The 20,229-nt window shown below is 41.2% G+C and overlaps 1 protein-coding gene across 3 annotated transcripts in view; it reads right to left on the bottom strand.

The window, feature by feature from the left end:
- SPPL2A (signal peptide peptidase like 2A) overlaps positions 1-19,905 on the bottom strand; it is a 47,797-nt gene extending 27,892 nt beyond the window's left edge. For all 3 annotated transcript variants that reach the window (XM_074966397.1, XM_074966396.1, XM_074966398.1), the window contains exons 1-5: positions 19,690-19,905; positions 15,012-15,131; positions 11,305-11,490; positions 10,418-10,507; positions 3,140-3,273 (exon numbers count right to left, since the gene is read on the bottom strand). In XM_074966397.1, the coding sequence (XP_074822498.1) occupies positions 3,140-3,273; positions 10,418-10,507; positions 11,305-11,490; positions 15,012-15,131; positions 19,690-19,752 (593 nt within the window). In that variant the 5' untranslated portion in view covers positions 19,753-19,905. The remainder of the gene's footprint in view (positions 1-3,139; positions 3,274-10,417; positions 10,508-11,304; positions 11,491-15,011; positions 15,132-19,689) is intronic.
- Positions 19,906-20,229: the final 324 nt, after the last annotated feature.

Below are 20,229 nucleotides of genomic sequence, written 5' to 3'. Positions count from 1 at the left end.
GCGGGGCAGTGGCTCTCCTTGGCAGCCACCCTGAAGAAAGAAGATGGGGCACAGGCCAGCTGGTCACCCCCCAGAAACCTGTGGTGGGGACAGGATTGTCAAGGCCCCTCCTCTCAAGAAGACTCCTGGAGGGGTGGGGGGGGGGTGGGTGCAAAGAAGCAGTTTAGAGGATGGGGGTAGTGCGGGATAGAGGGCACAGAAGTTTGGAGGGTTAGGGGAGTAAGTGACTGCAAGATCTGGGAAGGGCTCAGGTCAACAAGTACCTAGTGAGGACAGGGAAGGAGCCAGGGCAGGGAAGTGGAGAGGGCTGAAAGAGGAGGGCGTGGGAGAGCACAACTGTAGAGTAAGTAAGACTTGGAGCAGAAGGAGGGGAAGATAGAGATATTAAAATATGTTAAAAATCCAGTTATCGTTTATTTGGCAACATAATCATCTAACTGGTAACTCTCAATTCTAGTTATAGAGCTATCCTTTCTCCGAGAGCTGTATCGCATCACAGTTATTCTTAACCGTGGCTAAAAAAAACCCCCACCCAGATGGGCAGATAAGGGAAACCCCCAAGGTTAAAGGCTGCTGGTGGCCAGCTTCTCTTTTGCCTCCCAAGACAGCAGTATCTAGTGACTTTCTCCCCATGTAGAGAGACATCAACTACACGTTTTACTTCCAGAGAGAGAGAGAACCACTCTCCCCCAGGAAACACTGCCCTGCATGCCTGTTTCCCAGAAGCATTTATCCCCACTCCTAGATAAATGACTGCTCTCTCCATGAAAGACAAGCACTGTCCACACTCTCTCAATGTCTCTCCTCTCCCACCTGCGGGCTTCCATTTTTCATACAGGTCTTTACACAAAGACACCAACATCAGCTTATGCATACTGCCTTCAGTGGGATACTATTTCTCCTCACCCTAAAAGGGAACAGCAGGGGGGGAAGGGTTTTTCTCAGTCGGATTCCAACAAAAGAGAAAGCAAGAGAAAAAACTTCAGCAAGGGAGTGGTGGAAGAGAATTGGCTGAAGCACAGACCCAGGGGTATATGCCCATGTTAGCCTGATGCTCTCCACCTAAACTATGAGATAGAGTATGGAAGACCTGCGGTCTGGCTTATGCTTCTAGCTGTATAGGATATGGACTCATCAACAGAGAAGACTGGATTTAAACTGAGCCCAAGTGAAGAAGTGATTGAAGGGGGGGCGGGGGGAACCTGAAGGAAAAACCCCATGAAGCCATATTGAATTAATGTTTATTTTCAGCATGAAGTTAACACACATTCAGAGATTATAAAATCAGAAGGGACCACCTTGATTATCTATTCTCACCTTCTGCATAACACAGGCCATAGAACTTCCCCAAACTAATTCCTATTTGAACTAGAGCATATCCTTTTAGGAAAAATCCAATTTTGTTTTTAAAGATGCCCATGATGGGTAACCTACCACAATTCTTGGTTAAGTTGTTCCAGTGGTTAATTACCCTCACTGTTAAAGATCTGTGCCTTATTTACAGCCTGAATGTGTTCAGCCTCAGCATCCAGCTATTAGATCGTTATACCTTTGTCTGTGAGACTGAAGAGCCCTCTATTACCAATCTTTGATCCCCCTGTAGGTACTTATTAGATGATAATCAAGTGTAACCTTCTCTTTGTTAAGATAAAGAGACTGAACTCTTAGAGTCTATCGCTATAGGGCATATTTTCCAATCCTTTAATCATTCTCGTGGCTCTTCTCTGAACCATTCCCAACTTATCCAAATCCTTCTTGACTTATGGACATCAGAACTGGACACAGTATTCCAGCAACAATTACACCAGTGCCAAAGGCAGGTAATGTAACCTCCTTACTCCCGCTTGAGATTTCTGTTTTATACAGCCAAGGATCACATTAGCCCGTTCGGCCAATGTCACCATAAGTGAGATGTAGTCCAATACTGCATTCCATAGATGCAGTAGCTGTTTATCTGACATAGGAGCTTTGTTTTAAAAAAGGCTTCTGGCTACAATGAATACCTACTGGGTTTCCCCTCTGTAAAAATAGAATAAATTTTTACTGCAGTTAGGTGGATGAAGTTTTTGTAGTTACTCACAATGGTTAATATGAAGTCTCTGTCTTTCCTAATTTCCTAGTATTCTTACATTTTCCTTCACAGAAACACATAGTTGATTACCTCCTTCCCCTGCATGGCGATTTAGCCAGATGTGACAAACCAAAACACTTATTCACACCCTGTCCTGTACATGAACAGGATTTAAGACTATTCAAAATTTTAATTTTTCTCCACCTTCAGTTACACAGAGAATTTCCCCCTTTGAAGCATGAATGGCTATCCTGGTTTCCTTTAAAGTGTTTGTCAACTTACACATGCTTTATGCCTCATTTCTAGATATACGAGGTTAGCACCATTTAATGGACTCTCAAGACTATGCAGGATGTTATTTATTTATGCCTAATGCAGTTTTAAAAAAAAACTGACATGCCAGCCTTTCATGATGGCAAGCAATGCATGCAGATGAAATTATGGTGATCAGGTGTCATAACAGTATGGGGATATTCTTACACTGCCTTATTCTCACTATTGGCTTTCACTTTCAATGTCATTAATTTATTTGCTAGGTTTATGCTTTTTAGTAGTTCAGACGTCTCTCTTTTTGAGCTTAGCCCAATTCTTTAGTGTGGGAATCAATTTTTTAAAAGAACTGGATATGCCTTTATCCTGCCAGTGTTCCTGGGAGAGCACTAGATTAGGTGAATTATATTTTTGAAGTGAAAGAGATAAAAAGCTAAAGTCAATATCTAAAAGTGGCAGATTTCTTAATGTCCTATGCATTTATATAGTCCCCATTGCCATGTGTAGCTGAGCACCTCCCAATGTTTAATGTATTTATTCTCACAAAACCTCTGAAGTAGAGAAGTACTACTATCCCCATTCTACAAATGGAGAACCTAGGCACAGGGAGACCACGATTGCCAATGGTCTCACAGGAAATCTGTGGCAGAACAGGGATGGAACCTCAGTCTCCCAAACCTCAGGCTGATGCCCCAACAACTGGACCATCCTTCCTCTCATATCCATTACCACTACCACCAGATATTTAGATCTGCATTTTACATTGCTTAATAGATTATATGGTTTAACGGAACTTACAGCTCTGATACTCCACTCCAGTAGCCTCCCAGTGCCACAGTGAGCACAGCAATTAGAAAGATGACAACCATACTGTAGTCAAACTCTGGCAAAGATGGTGAATAGAGTGTCACATTAATCCTAGCTCCAAGGGTCTGAAAAATGATAAATGTATCAGTTACATATAACAGCATAGGCTCTTTATGACAGGCAGAGTATGCAGTGCTTATCCTGTTTTTAAAAAGATCGATGTTATCTTCACCTTCTGCTGCAAACTGGATCAGTGTGTGTCAATTTTACCTACCTACTATGTACAAAGATGTGACAGATATGACAAACACATATTTTAGTGTGACAGATATGTCACAGATATGTCTAGTTTATGTGACAGATATGACAAACAGATCTAACTTGGGGACTATTGTAGCAACTTTATAAATGTTATCTGCATTTTTGTGAGTTAGACCTCAGAAGCATGAAAACAGACTTTTTATTGAGACACACTAAATGATATGGAGTCCATAGAATATTTATAGACCTTTGTATCAATAAGTTACGTGTGTGTTCCTGGCTCTATGGTTGCGTTTCCTGTGAAATCTGGAAACGCTAGAGAGTGGTTAATTCAAAAATCACTTGAGGTAGTTAATGCAGTGCTGTTATACAGATACCCAGCTGCTGAAGCTCCACACCCTATATAATTTTCTGTGTAATGTTTTTGTTCTAAGATAAGTGCACAGTTCTCTGTGAAACCTGTCTGATAACTGGTAACTTGGTCATTGTTCCTGGAGAGAGTCAATTGCAGGTGCTGAGCTACATCAGACCTTCTGGGATAATCACAGTGAATTTCAGGAAGACTAGAGCCTACATCCCTGTTCTGATGGGAGACAGACAATGGCCCTGTCCCAAAAGAAGTAATGGCTAGAGGTTTAAGACCTAAGGAAGCATCCCTAGAAGAATTCAGAAAGTGGGTAAGAGGCACAGTTACCCCCAAACTGTGCCATATGTGGTGGCTGTGTGTGCAATCTAAGGCAGTGGTGAATTGATAGTAAGTGCCAACAGCAGTGAAAGTAAGTACCGTAGAAGGGGGGGGGGGGGGGAAACCACACACACACACTGACAAGGATCTCGTAGTCTTTTTGGGAAAAGAACAGTGACAAGATAGACAGAAAAATGAATAATGAACTACTGAAGAAAAATCTAGTTGAGATTTGCAAAGAGACACAGACGAGTTCTCAGGAGCTGACAAAAGCACAGCTAATTCATCTACCATATATGGAGGACCTGAAAAGAAACGATGGTCCACCCAGCTCAGTGGCAGAGAGTCCAGCAGGAGGGGAAAACCTTGGTTACAACTCCTGAAGGGAAGCAAGGAAGAGGACAATAGGCCATACTGCACCCAAACCAAACCCACCACTTCTGCTGAGTTCCTGGAAAAATATATAGTTAGCGAAAAAAGTTGCAGCTAGAAAGAGAGACTGAACTTGAAAGCCCAGCTGCTTGCAGAACAAGAGTGGGAGAGAGCGCTAACCCCAAAAAGCAGTGTCAGCACATGAGCCGGAAGAGAAAGGAGCATCACAGGAACTCAACAGGGACAGACTGCACCATCAAAACCCTATTCCAGTAGATGGAGACAGACCATATACACCTGGTCCAGGGGGAAGCTCTGACTCCAAACGATTTCCTTTCTTTAGAGAAGGGGAACACATGGATGTATTTTTAAATGCCTTTGAAATGAAGTGTGAATTGAAATAAGTGGGATGGGCAGACACACAGACAAGCTGTGGTGTCTGGTTCCACTACCAGAAGTGAAGGCCTTAGATCAGTGGTGGACAACCGCAGTTCGCCATTCCCGGCCACTGGGAGCTGCAGGCAGCCGTGCGAATGTAAACAAACTGTCTGGTGGCCCACCAGTGGATTACCCTGACAGGCCACAGGTTGCCCACCACTGCCTTAGATGCTTTCACCCATATACAGAGAGGGCTATAAAGATTACAAACTATGTAATAAAGCCTAATTGCAAAAGTTTAAACTGACTCCCCTGACCTAAAATCATGGTTAATAGACGAAAGCCCTAGAAAGTTGTGTTTAGCAGGGAAACCGGCAGACCATTAGCCAATAATCAGCCTGGGAGTGATGGAAAACTTAATAGGGATGGAACTGGATCACAGAGCATCGACTGGGCCCAAGCAGAAACCCATATTCAAGCGGGGAGGACCTGCTCAAAGGCAGAGAGGCCACCTCAGAGAAAATCCTGGGGAAGATGTGGAAAAGCAATGTCATAAGTGACAAACTGCAAGGGATTTCCTAATCTGACTACTGAGACCCAAAGCAGTCCTGCAAAGCCGTCCTGCACTCCAAGCTTACAGTTAACTGGGCAACAATCTCCAGAGGGAGCAAGTTCAGTGGAACAGTTCACCTGTTCCATATGATGTGCATGCTGATGTGGCTACACCTCAAATCACTGCACCCATGTCCTGCTGACCCTCCTTGGTGCAGACCTATCCGGTTCCCATCCGGTATCTGGGAAAGGAAGGTGAAAATAAATGGAAAAAGATTCTGAGACCACCGGGACCATAATTAAAACCCAAGTAGTGAAAGCCCATGAAATGCTGAAAGGCTGTGAAATCTGGTTTAAAGTTCTTGGTGTAAAAGCCTCCACTCTACCTGCAGCACAGATTTCTGTGCAGCCCCAGGAAGGGTCAGGAGTATTGGCTGTAGGTGTCTGAAAGGATACTATTTTTGGTCTGCTTCTTGGAAAATTACACTAATTTTCAAACAAAGCCCACACCCCTTCTCCTTGTGAAAGTGACTTGCTTGTATCAGGTGCTGACAGCTATCTGTAATCATGCAGGTAAGAGTGTCAGTGACTATGCAAGTGGAGGGGCGGGGGGGGGGGGGAAGGAGTGTCAATTAACTCCTAACTGTAACATACAGGAAGCCCTGTTAAGCTCAAGTCACCTTCCCAGCACAGCCAAACAAATACCTGATACTAGGAGGTGGGGAGAAGAAGTCAAGGTGAATTCTCTGACACCTGGAGCCCAGGTGAGGGGGATCATTCTCTGCCCATCCATACCAGGGAGCCTGAGACAGAACAGAGCCTGGTGGTGGCTAAGTCTTCAGCTGAAAGTGGGGATGCTGAGGCAGCTAAAGAGCTCTGCCGGAACTGTGTCACCCACCCAAGTAAAGTGTAAAACAGTTGTCTGGGACATTGCAGAGGTTACTACAGCCAGGACCTGGGGGGGTGGAGGGGGGAATTGTCTTTCCAGCATCTGTGACTGCCCAATGATCTGTGAAAACGTAAGTGCTCTGAGCAAGGTGGAGGAGAAACCACTGCTCGCCTCATCTCAGTGTAGGAACAAAAGGCCGACGCAGTGGAGTGAGGGATCGATTCTCTTCCTCCTCCCCCCCAGAGAATGAGGTTATACCACAGGAGTCCCCAGGCCTGATTTCTGAGGTGGTAAGGCAGATAAATGAGTTTGGCTATGGGGGAGGATTGAAGATACCCTTGCCCAAGACTTGGGAAGCCTCAGCTGTTAAAAGCAATGTGGTTAAGAGCTACTTCACAGGGAGCCAGATCTAACCTAGTTCCCCCTTCCCTCCAAAGGATTGCTTTCTAGGCTATGCCAAGGAGGTGGAGGTGAGGAATCCCCAACCCATTATTGAAGCAGCTGACACTTTGAGGAACAAAGGGTTAGCATCTTCACTCCCTGAAAGCTACATAGGAGCTGGAAGTGCGAGGACCCAAGTCTCAAGTTCTCATCCAAAGGTTTTGGGGTAACCAGGGTAAGCAGGAGTGCATGAAAGCTCCCCCTGCAGATCCATTCCATAGGTTCTAAAGAGAAAAAATACATGTGATGGTCATCAAATGGCATCAAAATACATGCATCTGTATGTGAATGATGTATGCCTGCTTGTTGTGAGAATGTTTATTATATAAGTAGGTGAAACATGAAATTGTAAGAGGTAATGGCAGACATACCATCCAGGAAACACGCCTGTGTGACCCACTAAGATGCTGGTCGGGCACCCTAGCAACCCTTTCTCTATGGTCATATCTGTCCCATCTCCCCCAGCATAGGCATAACTTTGAGACTGTTTTATCAACTTTAAAAATATGTTATCTACATTTTTGAGAACCAGCCTTCAAAGCATTAAAATTTCAAACTACTATACTGAGATGTTCCAAATGACATAGGTCTATGAATATTTTAAAGACCTTTGTATCAATAAGTGTGATATGTTCCTGGTTGAGTTTCCCAGGAGAGACCCAGGGACCACTTTGTGCCAATTGGCAGAGGTCATTGGGGGGGGAGGGGGGGAAGAAAGAGGGGCAAGGAGGTGGGCATACAGATTACAGTGTCTGAGATCTACATATTAGGTCCCCATATAACATTAAGTAAGGCCTCCAGCGAAAGCCTGTGTCATACTGGTCATCATAATCATTGTGAGATGTATGTTCAGAAAATATGTGAGGAGTTGCGTATATATACACACACTAAAAATTATGCTCTAAGTCTGAAAGTTAATGCAGATCACCGAAAGGTGATCCACACACTGCCATCAGGCACCTGGAAAGAGAGGAAAGCTTCTCTCTCTTTGGCTGGTCATGTGCAAACTGAGTATTGTATGGTTCACAATGGACGCCCAGTTATAGACTGAGCAAAATGCTAGTCAACAGATTGCAAGCACTGCAGTAAAAAACAAAAAAACAGCAGGGGTTACCACATTTAGGATTAAAGACAAAGATTTTTTGGAACCACATCTGGGGAGCAGATCAAGCCCCAGTTATCCTTCACCAGGGGGAGCAGGCTGCCAGTGTGCTTGGCCTCATGAAAGAAGCGTCAGCCAACCTGGTCACACTGAGAAGGACTTTGGGTTAAGCAGTATCTTATTAGACAAGAAGGCATCTTGTTAGTTGAGTTTAGGCTTTAGAATGCATGTTATGATTTTCTCTTATGTGGAACCTTACACAGAAGAAGATTTGGAATATTTCTGTTTGCTACCATATGAATCTCTGTTCTTTGTTAAATAGACTTGTTTTTAAATAAAGAAAATACAAGTTTAAGTGCTATATATTGAGCAGAGCTTTGTTCTAAGGTGCAACTAGTAAGCTGTAGAGTACTGTTCCCTTGGGAACAGCAGGCCTGGTAATTCTGTGAGTGTCCAGGATAAGGGGCTGAGCACCAGAGGGAGATGCTTGGAGGACTCGGGGGTTGGAGCGTACCTACTGCATGCTCGTGTGCACGACAGACAGTAGAGCCCACATGGGTTGAGAACGCTTGTGTTGCCTGTGGCTGTCAGGGTCAAGCAGTTGATCCCTGGCAGACACAGCTTCCTCACACTAAGGGCAGGTGGCAGCAAGGTGCCTAACCACCTTGGGTAACCCAGGAAGTGTCACATTATGGAATCTGGAATTACTAAGGGGTGATTAATGCAAAATCCCAGTGCTGTTATGCAGATACCCAGCTGCTAAAGCTTTGCCGCCTAAGGAAAGGGGCACTGACCAGTTTTACCTGTTTCAGGCGGCCTGGGAAACAAAGGCCCCAAAACCATGTAAAGCATCAGCCTGAGCTGACTAAGCAGCCCTGATTTTGATCCAACAAATGGACACAAACCTTTAACCAAGGGGGCAAACCCTACTCAAAGGGTTTGAAGGACTATGACCTACTACATCCCCACATGGAAGTTGGGCGACATCTGGTAACCTGTGTTTAAACTGTATTGTTTTGTTATAGATTTTCTGTGTAACGGTTTTGTTCTAAAATAAGTTTACTGTGCTCTGTGAAAACTGTTTGGCCACTGTCATTGCTCCTAAAGAAAGAGAGTGAACTGCAAGTGCAGAGCTAGGTCAGACCTGCTGGGATAATCACAGTGAATTGCAGGGGGACTGCAGCCTAAATTCCAGATCTGAGAGGATATGGTACAGGACCCTGCCCAGAGAGAGGTGACAGAAGCCTGAGACCTAAGGGGGCAGCCATGGAGCAGACCACAGAGCGGGTCTGAGGTGCTGTTACCCTGAAACTGTAACACTACATACTCAGAATGAATTGATATAGTGGGATAACAGCATTTCCCACTGCAATGCAGGAGACCTGGAAGCAACCTTATAATTCATGCTGTGGGAGTACACTAGGCACTCCAAGGAGGGATGATACTACTTCTTGACCGCTAAAACAACTTGAGAAGTTGTGCACCTGGACCATGTACCTGTTAGTCCACTAGAATATACTGAGAGTGTTGTCAAAGTAATCTGCACTGTACAAATACAAGCAGACATAAAAGGAGGAAGCTGCAGTAGTCAAGGTAGAACATAACCATTGCATGGAAAAGACATTCTGCAGTGGGAACACAGAAGGAAAGACAGATATCAGAGATAATGCAGAGGAAGAGCGAACAGGTTTGTGAATAGCCTGGATGTGGGAGAAGAACAAGAGAGGAACCAAACATGACAAGCAAGTTTGGCCATAGGGAATATAGTGGAGTTGCCAGTAGAGATGAGGAAGGGTGGATTCAATAGTGAACGAATGGAATACGCTAGAAACATATTGATGACTATTTTATTTTCTATTCAAGGAATATCACAAATTTCAGAAAAATATAATCTTAATTACCTGAACATCAGAGGGGCATTGAATACATTTGGAAATCTGAAGTACCTTTTGATGCAGTTAATAGAACTAAGGAAAATTACCTTGTTTTGAATTACTGAGCTTCAGATAATCAAGGTCGTATATAAACATGAAAGAAAAGTCAATTGCTATCGGTTATTGGAACATTAGCATTGTATATTGCACTGTCACACTATAATGAAAGTAATTCACATGTGATGTTTGTTTTGTAGAATACAGCATCCCATATGTCAAAAGGAAGAGTTGCTGTCTATTGGTCATGATATTCTCAGTTCTACATTCTCTTCTAATTCAGTGTCAGTCTTTTTCTAATCTGTACATTTCAATAAAGTGTAAAAACAGATCACAGTCCATGAACAAGTAGACAACTGCAATAAAGTCTGCTCTATACTATAAGCTGAAGGAACACACTTACAGATTAGCCTGAAAGAGTCAAAGAGCAGGTTAATGCTTTCATGACTGAAATCTCAATCTATCTTCATTTTCAGAGAAAGGGGAAGACAGATATTGTCTAAACACATGAATTAAGGAAAAATATAATATGCATGCCTAACTGGGCACTGCCTGATAAAAATATTGGGCAGATCATCATATAATGATTATCATAAATGTAATTATGAAAAGATTTATACAAATCATAAATGATTACAGTATTTTATCAGTCACTTACCTGCTGCATATCCATTATATCATTATATCTTACAAGAGCAACTGGAATGGTTACATTTTGTACATCAGTCTTGTTACCTGAAGGAGAAGACTAAAACATAAAACCTATATGAGAGGACTTGATAGCATATTTTCAGAACACAACTCTATATGCAGATTATCCTCTGAATGCCAGTATTTATGTTCACAAACAAAAATCAGCAGACATGATTCAAAGCTACAGAGAAAAACTCTCAGACAGTTTAAGGAAAACTATGCTACACACACTGAAAGGCTGACATTATTGACCCAGAGATATTCTGGTAAATGTCTTATGCTTTTATACAGATAATCAAAACCCAATAGTTTGACTCTGATAACCCACCTTTTAGAACAAGTTTAACTCAGTTTTTTTTAAACTAACAATTATCAACAATAATCTACTATTAATATTGTATTTTGCTGTATTGAATGTATTTGCGCAAACTGCAAATACAAGTATAATGTACATAAAAAGATATCCAGTATTTTAAAAAGAGCAAGAAAAAACAGGACATGCATGTCTGGCAAAGTGATGACATGATCTAAAATAAACTGTTCTTATCTTGCAGTTGTTACTGTCAATTTTTTTCTTTAGTTCTTCTGTATTAGTTGATATTTTTAGAGATTTTGTTTTCTGTAGCAATGATTGTGTACAGGTACTGGATTATATTAATGCTTAATAAAATGTAAAATTTTCACTTAAAAGATTATGCAACTAAAATTAGTAGAAAACAACAAAGATAAGCTTTTTCATTTAGTAGTTTGAGTATAACGAATAGGCAACCACAAAAGAGGTCAAAATACAATAAATGCAACTAAGATAATGTCACTTTAATGAAGATTAAGCCATAGAATGTTAGAACTTACTAGACCAGTTTTACTGGCAATCAACAGCATTTTAGCACCATGACTTTGAGCAGTTCTCGCTTTATCCACAAATGAGCAGTTTCCCCTCATCACTACAACTGCCTTGTCCTTTATTACAAGAGTAGAAGGAACTTCAGAATTACTGCAGAACACTTTGGAGGTCAAGTTCTCCAAACTACTGGAAGCCTATAAAAATCAAAAGTTGTATAAAAGTTAAAACTAAAAATCAAAGATTAGTTTCCAATATGGTTTCTCCCATTTATCTATCACACAAAAACATTTATTTACAGGGAGTAAATAGACCTACTAAGAAATATAATGGGATCGTTGACTCAGCAATGTGGATTCAAAATAGGAAATCAGTAGTGGGAGAAGAATAAACTTTCTGGGAATGTTCATGTGGAGTCATTGCAATACTAAGATCACAAAACCAATTTAAAAGTATAGCAATAAGCAACTAAGTATATTTGAGATTTCTGAACCAGTCTTAACTCCTTTACAGTCTATTCCAAGGCCAATGTTACTCTGTAAACTAGTCTTCAGAATATGTTATTATGAGCAACAGACAGCAACTCTCTAGAGAGTCCAACTATGTCATACACAAGTTTCACCAGCCAAAGAAACAGTGACTCTCATACATATCCAAACTCTGGTTCTATTGCAACACTCACATCAAGACAGTAGGCTAGCCCTAAAACAAAGTAGTAGTAGTTTTAAAAACTAAAATTAAATATATGGAAAAATTATTTAAACTTTTTTTTTTTAAAATAGGACTTAATAAATAAGTTGTTTTCTTTGGCTAGTCAAGTTATGTTTGGCCACAGTAGGTCCTTAACAGAAGCATGGCTGTTACACTTCCTCTGATTTTGTACTGAGTCAGCCTTGTTTATGAATCAAGGGAAAGAATATTTCTCTCAATTATTTCCAAACCTATAGCATTTACCAATCACATCAAGGGTGGCAAAAGGAAAGGAAAAAACCTCTTTAACATGTATTTGTGGGATTTTTCTGATCTTAGCTCAAGGATACGTTTTGACCAAGAGTAAGGCATGGCAATATAAATTCCAAATAATCATTAAAATACTCTTTTAACATATATATTTTAGTATTTTACGCAAATGCACATGCTGACCAATATTGGCAATTCTTGTTTTAAACAGATCAGGTTCCAAAATAAGGTGTATTCCATACAAAATCACTTCACTCAAAGTGTCTCCAAGAACACTTAACTGAAATAGCTTTAAAATCTAGTTTATTTTTCTCCATTTGTGACATTTATTTTTTTGAGATTCATTCAGTCTGGAAAACAAGAAGAGTCAATTTTACTGTCATTTATAGCCATTTTAACTTTTTTTTGCCAAGAACTGAGTTGATACTAAAATATCAGCGTTACGAACACTTGGGGAGTAGGTGAGTATTTAAATCTAAACATGATACTTCGCTGATTTTTATTTCTCTCAACTTTCATTAATGCATTTCAATATTAGGTTTTGAAAGTTTTTTTTTAAAAACAAAATTTGGTATCTTAACAGCATAACAGTATCATTTTGGGTATTGTAGAAGTGGGGCTTACTCTTAAATAGATATTCACAGTGCTAAATTTAAGAAAATTCTTTTTTTATGATTATTCTTGACAGAAGATAAGCAGTGGTACCCATTTAGAAGTTATCCTAATGAGAACACAGAACATAAGAACAGCCATACTGGGTCAGAGCAATGGTCCACCTAGCCCAGTATCCTGTCTTCTTACAGTGGCTAGTGACAGATGCTTCTGAGGGAATGAACAGAGTAGGAAATCATCAAATGATCTATCCCCTATTGCCCATTCCCAGTGTCTGGCGAACAGAAGGTAGAGACACTCAGAGCATAGTGTTGCAGCCCTGCCCATCCTGGCTAATAGCCATTGATAGATCTATCCTCCAGGAACTTATCTAGTTCGTTTTTTCTTCTCCAAGCTGAAATCCCAGTCTTTTTAATTTCTCCTCATACAAAAGCTGTTCCATACCCCTAATCATTTTAGTTGCCCTTCTCTGTTCCTTTTCCAATTCCAGTATATATTTTTTGAGATGAGGCAACCAGATTTGCATGCAGTATTCAAGATGCGGGTGTACCATGAATTTATATAGAGGCATTATGATATTTTCTGTCTTATCTATCCCTTTCCTAATGGTTCCTAATATGCTGTTAGCTTTTTTGACTGCCACTGCACATTGAGCAGATGTTTTCAGAAAACTATTCACGACTCCAAGATCTTTCTTGAGTGGTAACAGCTAATTTAAACCCCATCATTTTGTATGTATAGTTCAGATTATGTTTTCCAATGTGCATTACTTTGCATTTATCAATACTAAATTTCATCTGCCATTTTGTTGCCCAGTCACCCAGTTTTTTGAGATCCCTTTGTAACTCTTTGAAGTCTGCTTTGGACTTAACGATCTTGACTAATTTTGTATCATCTGCAAATTTTGCCATCTCATTGTTTACCCCTTTTTCAGATAATTTATGAATATGTTGAACAGTACTGGTCCCAGTACAGACCCCTGGGGGATACCACTATTTACCTCTCTCCATTATGAAACGGACCATTTATTCCTGTCCTTGGTTTCCTATCTTTTAATCAGTTACTGATCCATGAGAAGACCTTCCCTCTCATCCCATGACTGCTTAATTTGCTTAAAAGCCTTTGGTAAGGGACACGGTCAAAAGCTTTCTGAAAGTCTAAGTATGCGATATCCACTGGATCACCTTTGTCCACGTTTGTTGACTCCCTCAAAGAATTCTAATAGATGGGTGAGGCATGATTTCTCTTTACAAAAGCCATATTGACTCTTGCCCAACAAATTGCATTCATCTATGTGTCTGATCATTCTGTTCTTTACTACAGTTTCAACCAATTTGCCTGGTACTGAAGTTAGGCCTACCAGCCTGTAATCGCTGGGACTGCCTCTTGAACCTTTTTAAAAAATTGGTGGTCACGTTTGCTATCCTCCAGGCATCTGGGACAGAAGCTGATTTACATGATAGGTTACATACCACAGTTGTTAGTTCTGCAATTTCATAGTTGAGTTCCTTCAGAGCTCTGGGGGAATATCATCTGGTCCTGGTGACTTATTACTGTTTAATTTATCAATTTGTTCCAAAACCTCCTCAAATGACATCTTAGTCCAGGACAGTTCCTCAGATTTGTCATCTAAAAAGAATGGCCCAGGTTTGGGAATCTCCCTCACATCCTCTGCAGTGAAGACTGATGCAAAGAATATTTAGTTTCTCTGCAATTATTTTATCTTCCTTGAGTGCTCCTTTAACAACTCCATCATCCAGTGGCCCCACTGATTGTTTAGCAAGCTTCCTGCTTCTGATGTACTTAATTTTTTTTATGTTAGTTTTTGAGTCTTTGGCTAGTTGCTCTTCAAATTCTTTTTTGGCCTCCCTAATTATACCTTCAAACTTGACTTGCCAGAGTTTATGTGCCTTCCTATTTTCCTCAATAGGATTTAACTTCCAATTTTTAAAGGATTCCTTTTTGCCTCCTTCTCTGTTTAGCCATGGTGGCACTTGTTTGGTCCTCTTACTATGTTTCTTAATTTGGGGTATACATTTAACATGCATTGATTTTACACAGTACTTTCTACTAGAAATTCCATTTGATCCAAAACCGTTCTTGGTTTTTGTTAGTTCTTAGACAGCGTAGCTACATAACTACTTACAATGTTATCCAGGGTATTTGGAAGAGATACCCACGAAGGATTGTAACGTACGCAGTAGTCCTTTGTTAATGGGGGTATCCCATTTCCAGAAGCATGCAGGATTCCTTCCTGTGCATTTACCTACAATATGAAGTTTCTGCATTAGACAACACAGTCTACACTATTGGTGGACAAATAATATTCTTCTAAATAAGAATAGGACAACTTAAAAGTTTCAATAACCAAAAAAAGAAATGGAACAGGTAACAAGATTAACCTTGACAGCTTGGTTTTGATTCTGTAATGCAGGTGGAACAGTGGAAAACTGATCAGAGTTTGCATGGCTAATCATAGCAAGGAAACAGTGATGCTCAAGTACATTTCAGATGCTGCATATTCATTTTACAAACACACACATACACAGCTGTGAAGAGCAACCTAAAGAGACAAACCTCCAGGAAAGCATTCTTAGATTAACAACCAAGATTTTACATTCCCTTTAAACTGGAAAAAAGGTTATTAAAAAATACAACTGATATAGCCAGCATAGGGTATGTGGTGTACAAATTTTTATTACAAGTCATGGGCCCTATCATAAATACCTTCTCTCATGGGCATAGTCCTCACTGGGAATGCTCATATAAATTTACTTTTGCGAGCAGGAGATGTATGATTAAGCCTTATGTTTTTCCTGGAGTTATAGCAATTCTAAAGATTCAGTCTTGGCCTGGAAGTTTTGGTTTGCTGGTTGGTTTGGGGTTGGGGTTTTTTGGTAGGGTTTTTTTTTTTTTTTTTTGGTGGGATGGGAGAGAAGGGAGGATAAACACACCACCCCCATATTTTATTTAAATTTTAAACTTAATTCTAAAAATTGTGGGAATACTTGGTTGCAGATTATTTTGGGCACCTGTAAATCAAAGTAGCTATATTTTATACAAGGTGGATTTGATTTAAATCAAATGATTTAAATCACTAGTTAGGAAGACTTGATTTAATCATGGATTTCTACATAAAAGTGCATTCTTGTTGGTTGTTATAACCTTAATACATATTCTTCACAACTCAGAGATAGATGTAGGTTTCATTTTTAGAAAGTACACACTATACATTTTTAAACAGCGAGTTATTTTGAAAACTTTTCAGATTTAGTTTTACAGCTATATTAGAAAATGAACGATTGTTTGGTTATTTCATTTACCAAATGTAATTGAAGCAGATATTTATGAAGTAATTGGGAGGTGAACTATCTCCAATTCAACAGGTTAATCATTAATATTTGGAGGATTTTCTTGCCATGCTGTATTAGGAGAACATCACTAGACAGACATTTAAATTGTTTTATTTAACTAAAACAATGTTATATATTCTGGATTTTTTTCTTCAACAGCAAACATATAATATTTTAACAAAATAAGCATATGAATTTTTGAATTTAGTTAAACATTCAAGATTTTAAACTTTGAGAGAGAGAGAGATAAGGGATTAACTCTGTGTACACAAATTTGCAGAGTGACAATAGGGTTGAGGTCTTATTTATTTAAAAACATTTTTGCTGTTAACAAGCACGTTATCTCTGGAGACACAAATCCACAGTTTGAGAACTGCAAAACTAAGCATCTTTGACGGTATCTTCTAGACTGAGCACTGTGTCCCATTCGGTAGATAGAAAGATTATTTAGGTTAATCTATACAGAAGCCTCTGGAGCCCCATAAGATTGGGTTCCTAATCCATGGAACTACTGGAACTCATTTACAAAATTTTTCTTAAACATTACATGAATATATTGTCTCATATGATGGGATTAGAATTTATAATCCCTATTCCATGATGAGATATCTTTGAGCTATATTGTATCTTAATTAAAACTATCTTTAGATAGAATTTTTTTTGATAAAAATGCTTTTTGAGGAAAAAACCTATTTAAATAAAACCCAATTTAAAAAAAAAAAAAATCATTGAATTTTATCCACCCTGATTTTATAGGATTTTTAAACAGGATTTTATAGTTTATACCATGATGTAATCCTTTTCTGTGTGTGCAGGCACAGAATTAAAGAAAAATGAAGATGCTAAAGTCTGAAAACTGATTTCTGAAAGTGCTCAGTAACCAAAAATTTCATAATAATTTTTCTGATATAGCACTTTTCACCTGTATTTCTCAAAGCGGGCCACTAACTGACAGAGGCAAAGAAGCACTCCAGCTGTGGACAGATTATTGTATGGCAATTCCTATAATTATGTTTTTTAAAAATGAATATATTATTCACAATTCTTGCCAGCAGTCTTTTGGCAAGATTGTTGGAGGGGCACATTAGAAGATGGATTCTGAAACTATATTTATTATAAATACTTAAAATTCTTAATTTCCCAGTTTGATACATACTTGATTAAATACGAAACAAATGCAGACTCATAAAAGAGTCAGGCATTATATGAATTTGTCCACAATAAAGGAAATATGTAACATTTCTTTTCCATGTTCCAGATAAAGATCTATAATTTTAAAAAAATGATATCTAGAAGGTGACTAATGAAAGAAAAGGTGTCATTTCTTGTTTCAGTTACATGTTGCCAGAAGTAATTGACTGGGAACTAAGGAAAATTATGCCATAATTTAAAGCTGGTCATCTTGACTCTTCTTGAAAGAGGCACTTACCTTAACATCAGGAATGAATTAATAGAACAAAAGGAGTCAGTGAGTGCTGTTATAGGTTTTAGATTTCTTTTTGTTTTGTTTTTGTTATCTGTCAGGTACAGACTTAAGCAATATTAATAAGCAAGAGAAAGGTACGAAAAGAGAGGCTTGGAATTTGATGCCTGCCATGTATATAGGAAGTTCACTGAAAGCTTGTTTTTCTCTGTCATCTTCTTTGAAAGGCATTACCCATCTCCTATAGCAAACAAGACCTTGGGATAAAAGGAGAAAAAAGCAAGAGGTGCTCCTGTGTAGTTGTTTCAGAGTTCTAGGTCCATCTGGTTTGAATGGCAAAAATTCTTACTAAGAGCAACCCATTTTATCAGGCTCCGAGAGTGAACATCTGCTCACCAAGCAAAGTGTGAAAATAGCCAGAGCCTGTTAGTATTTTAAATGTACAGTCCTTCAGTTATTAGATAAAGTTAAAGTTATTTAATGATTTATGATAAGCAAAAGAAATGCCCAATCTTTACCTCTTAAACTAAGCCCATTCATCTAAAAATATAAACTGTTGGCAAGTAAAAGTCACGATATTGATCATCTTCAAATGGAGACAGGATCGAGTCTGAGCAGCAAGAACTAGAGACTTTCACATTAGCCCCTTCCATTATCAGAACTTTCTTGTGTATGGATGAGAGGTATAAATAAACATGGTGTTATGAAAGCTGTAGTGTTAATTTTTCGTAAGTAGTAATCTTTTTTCTAAACAAGTGATCATTTGTTCTTCAACACTACATTACACAGCAGTAGCCATAGTTTGATTGTTAATGTATACAGGCTCTAGGTGACAGCCAGCGTTTTAAGCATGTTGCATAATCCTATTAAGAGCATGTCAACACAACACTGTACTTGAAACACCAGTTATACTAATGTGCCCACTGTGAAGCTGATAAGTAGCAACAATAGGGTTATTTATAAAAAGTTTCCTCCTGTGGAAGGAGGCCAATCAGCACTGACCTATGGATGGAATGGACCTCAAAAGATCAGTTGCGAGGTTAGGAAGCATCTGAAAGTTTGCTTATTTATCTGACATTTTTCTGACCTTTAGGGTGCAGAGTTGGACTGGAAATACCCTTGACAATCCAGGCCCAGCTAGAAATACTACCAGGATGGCCTCTATCTTAATGTTTAAAGCAGATTTACTTCTGATCCTGGATAGAAACTGGAGAACCCAGAAGAGCCAATCCACCTTTTTCAGACAGACATTTCAGATCTTCAACAAAACAAGCTGTGATTGAGTTTGGTTCTGAAAGGGAGCAGAAGTTCCCAACAGGAGAGAAAGTGACTGGTTCTCATCACAACCAGTTCACCAGCTGGGATAGAAAGACACCTTTTGCACACCACAGAATTGTCATATTAGCCCACACAAGCAGTCCAACATCCAAACTAATTCACACCAGTCCACATGACTAGGACCCACGTCCACTACCACCTCATCACCCTACTCCACAGTCTTGCAATTGTGACCCCCCACTCACACTACAGAGTCCAAGACTATGAACTCAGCCACCCTCCATGAGATACCAACCCACCTCTTCTCAACAAGACATCATGCCACACCCCTCCCCCAGGTCTACCATCCCACTCCACCCCCACACTTGCATCTCCTCTCACAGCCCCGTGCTAGCCCTTGCCCTCCCACAGCTCCCGTTCTCCCCCACAGGCCCCCGCCGCTCTTCCCACAGCCCCCTGCCGGCCCTCACCCCCCCCCAGCTTTCCCCCCACAATCCCCTGGCAGCTCTCACCCCCCTCTTCCCCACAGCCCCCTGCCGGCCCTCACCCCCCCCACCTTCTCCCCCCTCAATCCCCTGCCAGCTCTCACCCCCCTCTTCCCCACAGCCCCCTGCCAGCCCTTGCCCCCGCAGCTCCACTCCTGCCCCTCCCCCCGGTCCCAGTTCTCCCCCACAGCCCCTCCGCCCCGGCTCACCCCCTAGTACCCTGCAGGCCCCGCCGACTGCCCCCCCGATCACAGGGGCCGACGGCCGGGCACGGCAGCCCCTTACCCGCAGGAGCAGCAGGGCCCAGAGAGCGGCCCACGGCAGCCAGGCGCGCCTCATCCCGCTCATCCTCCTCCGCCCGCCGGGGCGGCAGCAGCAGCCGGCACCGCTTCACCTCCACCAGCGGCCTTCCGGGACCCGCCACAGCCCGCGCACGGAGCCCGCACAGCGCCGCCAGCAGAGCTGGCCCCGAGCGCGCGGCACTTCCTCTTCAGCTGGCGCAGGGGGGGGGGGAGGGGGCTGCCACTGCCGGCGCGTGACAGCCCTTCGCCCGCTTCCGGGAGCACTGGGCGGCCGCCGCCTCCCGGGCCGGTTCCGTCCGGCTCTGACCGCGCCCATCCCCGTAGCGTCGGGCTGCCCTGAGCATGCCTTCTCCAGCAGGGGAGCGAGGTCCCGCACGGTCCGAGCCCCCCAACCCTGGACAAGCCTTTTAGGCGACGAGGGTGGGGATGACGGGGGAGGTCTTTGGTGAACCAGGAAAGAAGGGCAGGACTGTTGTCTCTGTTGCCCTCCAGCAAAGGGTTTGGCTGCTGCATTGCATTCCTA

This window comes from Natator depressus, chromosome 10, assembly GCF_965152275.1.
Source record: "Natator depressus isolate rNatDep1 chromosome 10, rNatDep2.hap1, whole genome shotgun sequence".
NCBI lineage: Eukaryota > Metazoa > Chordata > Testudines > Cheloniidae > Natator > Natator depressus.
The sequence above is the reverse complement of the archived record's forward strand: the minus strand, read 5'-3'. Positions and strand labels throughout refer to the sequence as shown.